Consider the following 12,098-nt stretch of genomic DNA (forward strand, 5'->3'; position numbering starts at 1 on the left):
CTATTTACCTATGACGTAGTCCGCTAAGAAAGGATTTTATAAAACCTAAATCCATGCGGATGAAGTCGAGGGCATCAGCTAGTTGGCGATAAATGAAACAGTAGGTAAGAGGAAGAGATTAGGTAATCTAAATTATTATTCAGAATTATTCACCATTATCGACGACAAGTTACGATCAGAATAGTAATTAATATTAACAACGACGTAAAACAGTGGACTTAAGCCGATTAACTAAAGTATTATGAGTCCATTAGGGATACACCAGACACCAGGATAAAGTAGAGATGGAAAGGTAGAGATTGTCATAATATTTCACGTAAAATAGCTCTTGATAAATTTAAATGTGGGTAAGTATCTTAACAACGTAGAACGTAAAAGGTTTCACAAAAGCTAATCATACGTATCGGTGACGTATGCCATCAGTATCAGTACCCTTATTATAAATGCGAAAGTGTGTTTGTTGGTATGTTGGTTTGTTGGTTTGTCCTTGAATCACGTCGCAACAGTGCAACGGATTGATGTGATTTTTGTATGGGTATAGATAAAGACCTGGAGAGTGACATTGGCTACTTTTTATCCCAGAAAATCAAAGAATTCCCACGGGATTTTTAAAACCTAATTCCACGCGGACGAAGTCGCGGGCATCAGCTAGTAGCTGTATATATTGTACTCGTAAGTGGTAACTAAAGTTCTTAACACTTTGACTGTCTTCTTCTTCCAACGCTGCGCCTTCCGGTGCGAGGTCGCCATTCCAGCACCTTGGGACCCTATGGGAACTATGTGCCCTGTTCATTGCCACTTCAGCTTCGCAACCCGTTGAGCTATGTCAGTTACTCAAGTTCTCCTACGGATCTCCTCATTTCTGATTTGATCACGCAGAGAAACTCCAAGCATAGCTCTCTCCATCGCATCATTTAGTATCTGTTTTTGACGACCTCCTCAGCGCAGTGGTAAGCACTGTGGTCTTATTAGTGGGCGGTCCCGGGTTCGATTCCTGGTAGGGGTTTGGAATTTTATATTTCTAAATTTCTGGTCTGGTCAGGTGGGAGGTTTCGGCCGTGGCTAGTTACCACCCTACCGACAAAGCCGTGCCGCCAAGCGATTTAGCGTTCCGGTACGATGGCATGTAGAAACCAAAACGGGCATGAGTTTAATTAAAACTGCCATACCCCTTCCAGGCTAGCCCGCTTCCATCTTAGACTGCATCATCACTTACCACCAGGTGAGATTGCAATCAAGGGCTAACTTGTATCTGAATAAAAAAGAAATCATCTGCTTCATCAATCACTATTCATGAATATGAATTTACTGATGGAGGACCTATCGTCGCCTAAACAAACAGTCTCAGAATAATTCACACTCCAAAAATTTTAATTTCCAACAAACGTCCTACTGAAGGTCTGGGCATCAAAGTTCAAAACAAAAATTCACGCAGAGACGAAGTATCAACCTTCCAGTTGAAACATGAATAATACATAATATTTAAATGGGTCTAGATATTAGTCGCACGGGTTTCTAGCTTCGTAGCTTCTTTCATTTTAATTTACAATGTAATATTATATCAGTATAATAATATATAAGAGTCACGAATTGTTACCATCGATATAGAAGTTAGAGCTAGTAGGTACAGTGAATTATTAATAACTAGCTGATACCCGTGACTTAGTTTGCTTGGAATTAGGTTTTTTAAAAATCCCGTGGGAACTCTATAATTTTCCGGGATAAAAAGTAGCCTTTGTCCTTCCCCGGGATGCAAGCTATCTCTGTACCAAATTTCATCAAAATCGGTTGAACGGTTGAGCCGTGAAAAGCTAGCAGACAGACAGACAGACAGACACACTTTCGCATTTATAATATTAGTATGGATGACTATACTTTATCCGCGGAATAAAGTTTGCATATCGCTCCCTCTGTTACGTAATCCCATGAAATGAAATGAAATGAAATGAAATCATTTAATTTTGCTAAAATATGTGAGCAGTAAATGGTCGTACATATATAGATGGTCCCTTTCACATTTTGCCATTCATGTATGGTGTGCAAAATATGTGGTACTTACAATAAAAATAAATTTAAGAAAAAAACAAATATAAATGACCACGACATATACAAGTAATAGAGACAAAAATCTCTGTGGGAGTTCAAGATTTTGAGGCACCAACCAATCACAAACTCGTTTTCAAAAACATTCGAAACTAAATTAGAAAACATAGTTTCTTTTGTGATTGGTTGGTGACTCAAAATGTTTAGTAGGTATTGTATGGGATTACGTAACAGAGAGAGAGCTATATACTAACGTCTTACCGCGGATAGAGTATAGCGACCGCCCGCAGTTGATACGTTGAATTGTGTTGACTAAAGTATGTATATGGTTCAATCATCATCATCGTCATAGTCAACCCATAGCCGATCATCATCATCATCATCATGATCAACCCATAGCTGGCTCACTACAGAGCACGGGTCTCCTCTCAGTATGAGAAGGGTTTGGTTATAATAGATTGGCGGACTTCACACACCTTTGAAAATATTATGGAGAACTCTCAGGCACGCCAGTTTCCTCACGATGTTTGCCTTCATCGTTAAAGCGAATGATTTTTTATTTCTTAAAACGCACATTATTTCGAAAAGTTAGAGGACCGGGATCGAACCCCCCACCTCTGGAATAGGAGGCGGATATCGTAACCACTAGGCTATCACGGCTTGTTCTATATTAGTTCAATAACACAATATTTCTAAGGTATTTTGAACATAGGCCAATTCATATTCATATCACGTCAGAATAAAATCGAATACTAACAAATTTCCCCAAATAAAATATATTAGGTACGGAAAAAATTCTCAAACATCCCTAAACTACGAAAGTAGCTCACAGTGAAACTTTTTAAGAGCCAAATGGTACTTTCTTGTTTAATAAAATTAAGCCTTAAACAGTCCATAAAATTTGTCCCCGGCTTATTTTGTACGGAACACCGTGTGTAGTAAACAAGAAAAGGCGAAATTACGGCAAAGTTTGTGTGCCTTTTCTCGACCTAAATTTTTATACACGTTTCAGAAAGTGTTTTATTTTCGGCGATGTATATAAAAATCCTTGTATTTTCTATTATATTATTCAAATTATTAAATAAACGTAGACTAGTAAAACAAACGAAATTCAGTAAAACTATTCAAACGTGTGGAGCAAATAGCCCATTTATGATCACTGTATGGTTTAAAGGGGTAAAATAGGGGTTTAAAGTTTGTGTAGTTTACGCAACGAAATAAAAAGATTTGAGCTATACGATGAATTATATCAGTCAGTCAGTTTCTTCTTTATTGAAGGTTATCTATAATAAGTAGCAATCTATATAAGTAACTGCGGAAGAAGTTTATTTTTTACAGTTTTTGTATAGGAAAACGACATAATTTATTCCTCAGTTAGTTATAAGTCCCGCAAATTGCTATTGCGCTGGAACCATGTCTAATTAACATCGAAATGACGTTATTTTGACGTTAGCCGAAATAAAAATATATCATCAGCTCGAAACTTCAGTCTAGTGCTGACGTCACTAAAATGGCGGCCACGCGCATTAGCAATTTGCGGGACTTATAATCTTAGGATTGGGATTTGGGAACTAACTTACAAACGTCAAACACGTGGATACTATGTTAGGCGCGGAAATCAGTACCCTTATTATAAATGCGAAAGTGTGTGTGTTTGTTGGTTTATTGGTTTATTGGTTTGTTGGTTTGTTGGTTTGTTGGTTTGTCCTTCAATCACGTCGCAACGGTGCAACGGATTGATGTGATTTTTTGCATGGGTATAGATAAAGACCTGCAGAGTGACATAGGCCACTTTTTATCCCGGAAAATAAAAGAGTTCCCACGTGATTTTTAAAAAACCTTATTCCACGCAGACGAAGTCGCGGGCATCAGCTAGTGCCCTTATAAAAATAACAGGAAAAACTCGTTAATAATCCTGAAAATACAAGGATAAAGACGAAACTAAAAAAATAGGTAAGTTACGGAAGTTCTAGAAGACAGAGTTGCTTATCTTTTTTTTTTTTTTTTGTTGCTTATCCGACAAAATGTAAGCATAGTTAAGCAGATAATATAATGTATTAGCCAATTTTCCTGCCGCGTGATATATCGGATAAGGAAATGAAATCATTAGATGTGGGGAGATAACGTTCCTTATAAAAACACCACACTAATCACTATATACCTATTATTTTTATGGTAAAAATATCACAGCAACTCTTTTTTATTTAGATAATATTTTTTGTTTGTAAAAAGCTGTGATAGGCTAGCGGTTAGGACGTCCGCCTTCTAATCGGAGGTCGGGGGTTCGATTCCGGGCACGCTACTTTCCGGAGTTATGTGTGTTTTAAGTAATTAAATATCACTTGCTTTAACGGTGAAGGAAAACATCGTAAAGAAACCTGCATGCCTGAGAGTTCTCCATAATGTTCTCAAAGGTGTATGAAGTCTACCAATCCGCACGTGGCCGGCGTGGTAGACTATGGCCAAAACCCTTCTCACTCTGAGAGAAGACCCATGCTCTGTAGTAAGCCGGCGTTGGGTTGATCATGATGATGATGATTTTTGTCTGTGTAAGGTTGCCTGTGCACTGGTGCAATGGACCGATGATAGCCTAGTGCTGTCTGCCTTCTATTCGGAGGTTGGGGGTTCAATACCGGGCACACACCTCTAATTTTTCAGAGTTATGTGCGTTTATACGTACCTGTACACACACGCAAACTGAGTCGCTCATAAGCTGCTCAGCTCGCTGGGGTGTACCTATGAAGTTGAAGTTGCCGCTCGGTTTGCGCAACGCCGTTGCGCAACGGGGCAATTTCAACGCAAATGGGCTGACCTCATGGGTCAGATTTTGCACTTTTGTGAAAATTTATAATTTTAACAATTTTTGTATGTATGTTTATGTTAGTTTGTACTCGTAGTTTAATAAGTGTAATTGGCTTTATGGCCGTTCTAATTAAATAATAAATAAATAAATAATAATAATAATAATAATAATAATAATAATACTGTGCGATACAAGATCAGGTGGTCAAGACGCGGAACTACCGAAAGTACATTCTGAAGGATGGCACTCATGACATCTGTCGAGCTTGTCGCCATCCCGGCGAGTCACTCAGACATGTGCTTTCGGGATGCTCAGCGCTTGCCAACACTGAGTATCTGCACAGACACAACCAAGCAGCCAAAATCCTTCACCAAGAGCTTGCTCTGAAGTACGGTCTCCTGGATGAGAGGCTGCCGTATTACAAGTACACACCGGTGCCGGTACTCGAGCGCGACGGAGTCCGGCTCTATTGGGACCGGTCCATTATCACGGACAGGACTATTCTAGCGAATAAGCCTGACATCGTGGTGGTGGACCGGGCACAGTCGAGGGTGTTTTTGGTGGACATCACCATTCCGTATGACGAGAACCTCGTGAGAGCTGAGACGGAGAAAAAGCGCAAGTATCTCGATCTGGCTCACGAGGTTTCCGACATGTGGCATGTGGAGTCCACTGAAATCATCCCAATCGTCATATCTGCGAATGGGTTGATCCCAGTCAGCCTCGCTCAACATCTGAGGCGACTGGGTTTCCGTGGCAGTTCGCTCGCAGCCAGGATGCAAAAAGCGGTCTTGCTGGACTCGGCTAGGATAGTCCGCCGATTTCTTCACCTGTCGCCCTGACCCCCGGCCGTTTGGTCTCCCCTGCCGGGGTGTAATCCTCCGCCCGGTACAAATATGTATGTATGTAATGTTTATGTAGGTTTATTTATTTTTATGTATGTAAGTATATTATAACTCTTTTGGCTTTTATATGTATCTATTTTGTACGCGGGCGTGAGAGTAGATGTATATCCATAATAATAATAATAATAACGCGGAATGAGCAGTTCAACTTAATACACGTACACACTACACACACGCAAACTGAGTCGCTCATGAGCTGCTCAGCTCGCTGGCGTGTACCTATGAAATTGAAGTTGCCGCTCGGTTTGCGCGACGCGGAACGAGCATTTCGACTTTATCCACGTACAACACATGCAAACTGAGTCACTCACGAGCTGCTCAGCTCGCAGGTGTTGATCCTCCTTACGGGATTTGGTCAAATTAGGTATTTTTATTATATCACTGCTAGTCGTCTGTAGAGTACCTAATACCAATTTCTTATAAGCTACCTAATAATCGAGAGATATTTCATTATTTCGTCTGATTAAATTGTTGCACTCGTTTATTTCTGGAATCTGTATCTAATTCTTGATGACATAAATTGTATAAGTATGCCATAGCAAGCGTTGCCTACGTAATGCCTTTGGCTGTCTTATTAACTTGAAAGCTTGGCTCGTAAATACGAGAGAAAATATTCTGGCGACGATAAAATTCATATTCCCTTGATAAGCGCTTTTTTTAGGGTTCTGTACCTGAAGGGTGCCAACAAAACCCTATTACTAAGCCTGCGCTGTCCGTGTCCGTCCGTCTATCCTTTCGTCTGTCTGTCCGTCCGTCTGTCTGCTAGCTGACTGCAGTTTGCACCGCATCTTTTGAACCTTATTAGGTAGAGAGTTGACACAAAGTATGTAAGTACTTATATTACCGGTATAAAAACAATTAATAATAAAATACCAAGATGGCAAATTTCAAAATGGCAGCCATGCAACTTAAATAAAAAAACATGGCGCGTGGCGAAAATCGGATTATTCGGAACTAACGTTGCCGTCAAGTGTCCCCTTTGTTCTTGTTCGAATAGTCTAAGCCTTTGTTCTCCATCCTCCTGTCAATGTCATTCAAGTGCCAAAAGAGCCTTGTCGCACTGTAGTGCTGTAGTGCATATCTTATACGATGGTATGGAACCCTTCACGTTCGACTCGCACTTAACCGGTTTTTTTTATTGCTTAGCAATTCTGAAGCATTTCTCCTACATGGTAAAATCTCATGATGCCATTTGATTTTATAAATAAGCAAAAAGCATAAAATAGCTGCTTTATATTTTGCAGTAGGTACTTATTTCTATTATTGATAAATACAATAAAGTTAATGTGTGTAGTGTTTGGCATTTTCTCGTATCATTGATTTTCTTCAGCGTGTTGGATACAAATGAAAACATTGTTGTAAATAAAATATTCCAAAGTTCATACATTATTACAGATACTTACATTGTAAAAATATTGAGAACTCGTATTGAAAATCTGGGCGAACTCTGGTTTTTTTTTAATTCATTATAGGACGCTTGACCACGATCACACCTGATGGGAAGTGATCATTTGGCCTAAGATGGGACGCGTTTGCCTAGAAGGTGCCTATTCACTCTTGTTTTAAAGATTTACCGAAAGAAGATTTAAAAGAAGTACCTACCTACTAAATTATATCTTACATGAAATAAATAAAATTTAAATTTGAGTATTCAAAATAAAATTGGTAAAAGAGTTTCTGTTTAAATAGGCTAAAAGTGTACTAAAATTTTTACAAAAAAAATAAAAACCGACTTCGTTACACAAACACTAAAAATTGAAAAATAATTTAATTTATTACCGAATATATTATGTATACAAGAGTTAATATAGTTCCATAATAATACTTTTTGGTGCCGGTGCCAATTAGCTTTAGCTGCGCGAATCGTCTAGACTTCATATTTTTATGAGACTCCACAATTTTTATGAGGCACCTCATTGGCACCGACCCCAAAAAATATTATTATGGAACTATATTAACTCTTGTATACATAATATATTCGGTAATAAATTAAATTATTTTTCAATTTTTAGTGTTTGTGTAACGAAGTCGGTTTTTATTTTTTTTGTAAAAATTTTTTATTTCACAATTTTTAGTGGCCCCATGGAATTCTGCTATGACTGGTTAAAAATCTACTGTTTACTAAGCTATTACACTGATTTACTCTTATCCGTTGAGGAGTTCCAGTATCTATCTTCGAAGGTGTTCATCAGATCTTCACCAAATTGAAATGGGACCAACTTTGAAGTATACCCTTTCAAACAAAAAAAGAATTTTCAAAATCGGTCCAGGCGTTTTCGAGTAATCGGGGAACATACATAAAAAATAAAAAAAAAAAAAAAAAAAAAAAAAAAAAAAATCCGACGAATTGAGAACCTCCTCCTTTTTTTGAAGTCGGTTAAAAAGCAAGTGAGACCAAGACGGTAGGTATCTTCATTTAAAAGCTAGTAGGTCACTGCTCAGAAATCCTCTAGCCGGTCGTAAGATGACGTCCACCGAGCAGTGCACAATGACCTTTGAGCGCAGTAGGTACCATTCAAAGACTTCAATTTTGGTACAGTTTAGAAAATGCCAGAGAAAGTAAATAATAAAGATAACGTTGTCTGGTCGGAGGCTACGGCCATGGCTAAATAGCACCCTACCAGTAAAGCCGTGCCGCCGAGCGATTTAGCGTTCTAGTACGATGCCGTGTAGAAACCGATAAGGGGTATGGGGTTAAATAAAACTGCCTCTTCCAAGTTAGCAGTTTAAGTCTTGCTCTAATAAGAGAACAAATTGTTAAGTAATTAAGACGTTAAACTTTCCATGCTTTAAAAAAAATGTTTCTGGTATGTTTATACGATCAAATATTAAATTAAAAAGTATGCAGAATATAACGCATTCATCTCTAAAAACAGTTCAAGGTAAACAAATAAAGGCAGTGGAAAGTATATAACAGGGTCGCGAAGAATTCCTCCATACGGTAATGAGATGTGACATCTTGCAACCCAAACAATGTACGGCTTTGAGTATTCCGGGTGAACATTTTGATGAGAATATTTCGAGGAGCCTTGAATTTTTGGGCCGTATTTCATTTATTTATGCTCTTTGTTTGTAAATTGAATTATAAAACTTAAAGCTAGCCTTATCTAATTACTATACAAATTATCTGTATTTCCACGCTGGACAGACGGGCTGATCCGTTGCGCAAAAAATAAGCCAGTCCTTCTGTCACCGGCTGATATTAAAATTGTCTTCTTTCGTATTACATAATTTCAAACAGAAAAGGTAAACAAATAAAGGCAGAAAGTAGGTATGTAAACAGGGTCGCGGTTAAGAATTCCTCCATACGGTAATGAGATGTGACATCTTGCATATTCCGGTTGAACATTTTCGTTGGATTATTCCGAAGACTTTTGAATTTGTGGGTCGTATTTTATATATTTATGCATTTTGGATGTAAATTAAAATGAAAAAATATTAATTTATTTGCCGATATTAAAATTGTGTTCTTTGATTCTTTGATATATTATTATTTCAAACAGTCAAGGTAAACAAATAAAAGCAAAGGAAAGTAGGTATATAAAAAGGGTCGCGATTAAGAATTCCTCCATACGGTAATGAGATGTGACATCTTGCATATTCCGGTTGAACATTTTCGTTGGATTATTCCGAAGACTTTTGAATTTGTAAGTCGTATTTTATTTATTTATGCATTTTGGTTGTAAATTAAAATGAATAAATATTAATTTGTTTGCCGATATTAAAATTGTGTTCTTTGGTTCTTTGATATATTATTTCAAACAGTCAAAGTAAACAAATAAAGGCAAAGGAAAGTAGGTATATAAAAAGGGTCGCGGTTAAGAATTCCTCCATACGGTGATGAGATGTGACATCTTGCATATTCCGGTTGAACATTTTCGTTGGATTATTCCGAAGACTTTTGAATTTTTGGGTCGTATTTTATTTATTTATGCTTTTTGGTTGTAAATTAAAATGAAAAAATATTAATTTGTTTGCCGATATTAAAATTGTGTTCTTGGTTCTTTGATATATTATTTCAAACAGTCAAGGTAAACAAATAAAGGCAGAAAGTAGGTATGTAAACAGGGTCGCGGTTAAGAATTCCTCCATACGGTAATGAGATGTGACATCTTGCGGCGGCCCAAGCAATGTACGGTTTTGAATATTCCCGTTCAACATTTTGGTGGGATTATTCCGTGAAGCTTTAAATTTTTGGGCCGTATTTTATTTATTAGTGTTTTTTATTTGTAAATGAAATAATATTTTATGTGAAACTGTCTAATAGCATGCGGCAGGACAGTCGAATTTAGACTCACAAAAAATGACTAATTTAAAAAAAAAAAATATCATGAAAAGAGCATTATGATAGTAAGTAAGGTGGTTACGGGAACTCATGACTCATGGTAGGATATTTTTGTTTTCATGAGATGATAAGTTTCAAACCTTTACATAAAAAACTTTGAATTTAAAAAGTTTTTACCTACTTTTGAGTTTGCTATTTCATTAACAAATGAACGTAGAATTTGTAGAGGATTATGAGATCGAGGTCGCTTGCTGAAGAAAACAGGGTGGCTCAGTTTTCTCAATAACCTGCTATTATATTATTAAAACAAATGATAACTACTGCGGCCTTCTTGGTTATGTTGAAAATCCAACGAGCCACCGGCCCCAGATGTCTTTGAAAGTTCTTTATAGGGTTCCGTACCTCAAAAGGAAAAACGGAACCCTTATAGGATCACTTTGTTGTCTGCCTGTCTGTCTGCCTGTCTGTCTGTCTATCTGTATATCTGTCTGCCTGTCTGTCAAGAAACCTAGATTATATTTCCCGTTGACGTAGAATCATGAAAGGCTCCTGCCTTTCATGACCTACCTTCCTAGGTAGGTCTTATAGCAGACATGAGGAGAAAAATCTGAAAACCGTGACTTTGTTGTTATATTATCACAAGAAAATGTCAATAAAGTACGATTGTAGTACGGAACCCTCAGTGTGCGAGTCTGACTCGCACTTGGTCGGTTTTTTACTTACGATTTAAAAATCTATTTGAAGTTGGAAATATCTTTTTCTGCACACGTTTCGTTGCAGAAAGCACCTACGATGCGTCACTGAATCGCCCCACTTTCCCCGCTTTGAATACTAACGCGAGCTTGTGGGGAATTTTCTTTACCGTGTTTATAGAGATACCAGACCTGCAAAATACACTATGGAATGTAAGGGTGGCCACATGCTTTGAATACCTTCAAACCGTAGTCCGTAAGGGAAAATAACAAGATAGATTTTCAAACACTATAAAACCCAAATCCTCTTATAATGTAATATCTAAAGGAAACAATCCTCTATGTCGTCTACATTCCATCTACGCGTACGAAACGCTTCGCATCTTCGTTCCTTGTATGCATGGCTGGGTTCTAGAATACTCTTCTGAGATCAGTGTTTCCTGCCAATTATAATCCGGGTATCTTTAAAACAAGAGTGAATGGGCACCTTCTAGGCAAATGCATCCCATCTTAGGCCACATCATTACTTCCAATCAAGTGTGATCGTGGTCAAGCGTGAGCCTATAATGAATTTTTTAAAAACAGATAGGTACCACCTACACCACAACCAACGAACCATGTGGTGCGGTGAGAACTTCCAATGGACAGCGTCGCTTGATATACTAGTGGAATAAGAGCCTGGGAGGCCAGACCTTCATTTTATAAAAGCTGAAGCGACTATGAAATTGGATCATAGTGACTTTAGCAGATAGCAGGTAACAAATGTGTATAAAATCTTTCGTCAAAGAATAAAGTGTATCTTTTTTATATTTTCTTCGGAATAGTCCGAAAGTCGGTATAGTATTAGAAATCACGTCATGTATTGCCAGATACTTAGTGTCATGGCATCCCTCTGCCAGACATAGTTTAACTTAAACAATTTATTAAATACTGTACTCACCAATGAATTGTAGGCTGATGCAAGTCAAGCAGATCACCAGGGCTTGGAATAACACTGTCATTTTGATCATTTTGTCTAATTCACTAGGTGCATTTTAGAAACATTTCAAATCCATCTTAACACTCACTCTTTAATCTATTCATATTAACAAACAGGTGTAATTTTTTTCAACTATCACTTACGTAGTCAATTTATTCGATATTTGAATCAGTATAATAATTTATATTCGTAAATATAATTAACATTTTATTTAAGAAAATATTATTGTATTTGTTCGTGTTGAGTGAATTACATTTTGGAATAAGTCCTCCGTTATTCTGAAACAAAGAAAAACGAATAGGTTAATTTATGTAGTACATAGTAGACGTATTTCAGTGATAGAGAGAGAGCCCGGGAGGACCAGGCCTTCGTTACTTTACAAAAGCTGAAA

General features: G+C 37.5%; 1 protein-coding gene across 2 annotated transcripts in view; it reads right to left on the minus strand.

Annotated features, from left to right (window-relative positions):
- LOC117983706 (uncharacterized) overlaps positions 1-12,098 on the minus strand; it is a 136,227-nt gene that overhangs the window by 77,327 nt on the left and 46,802 nt on the right. For both annotated transcript variants that reach the window (XM_034970322.2, XM_069500007.1), the window contains one exon: positions 11,669-11,985. In XM_034970322.2, the coding sequence (XP_034826213.1) occupies positions 11,669-11,738 (70 nt within the window). In that variant the 5' untranslated portion in view covers positions 11,739-11,985. The remainder of the gene's footprint in view (positions 1-11,668; positions 11,986-12,098) is intronic.

Source organism: Maniola hyperantus, chromosome 7 (assembly GCF_902806685.2).
Source record: "Maniola hyperantus chromosome 7, iAphHyp1.2, whole genome shotgun sequence".
Taxonomy (NCBI): domain Eukaryota; kingdom Metazoa; phylum Arthropoda; class Insecta; order Lepidoptera; family Nymphalidae; genus Maniola; species Maniola hyperantus.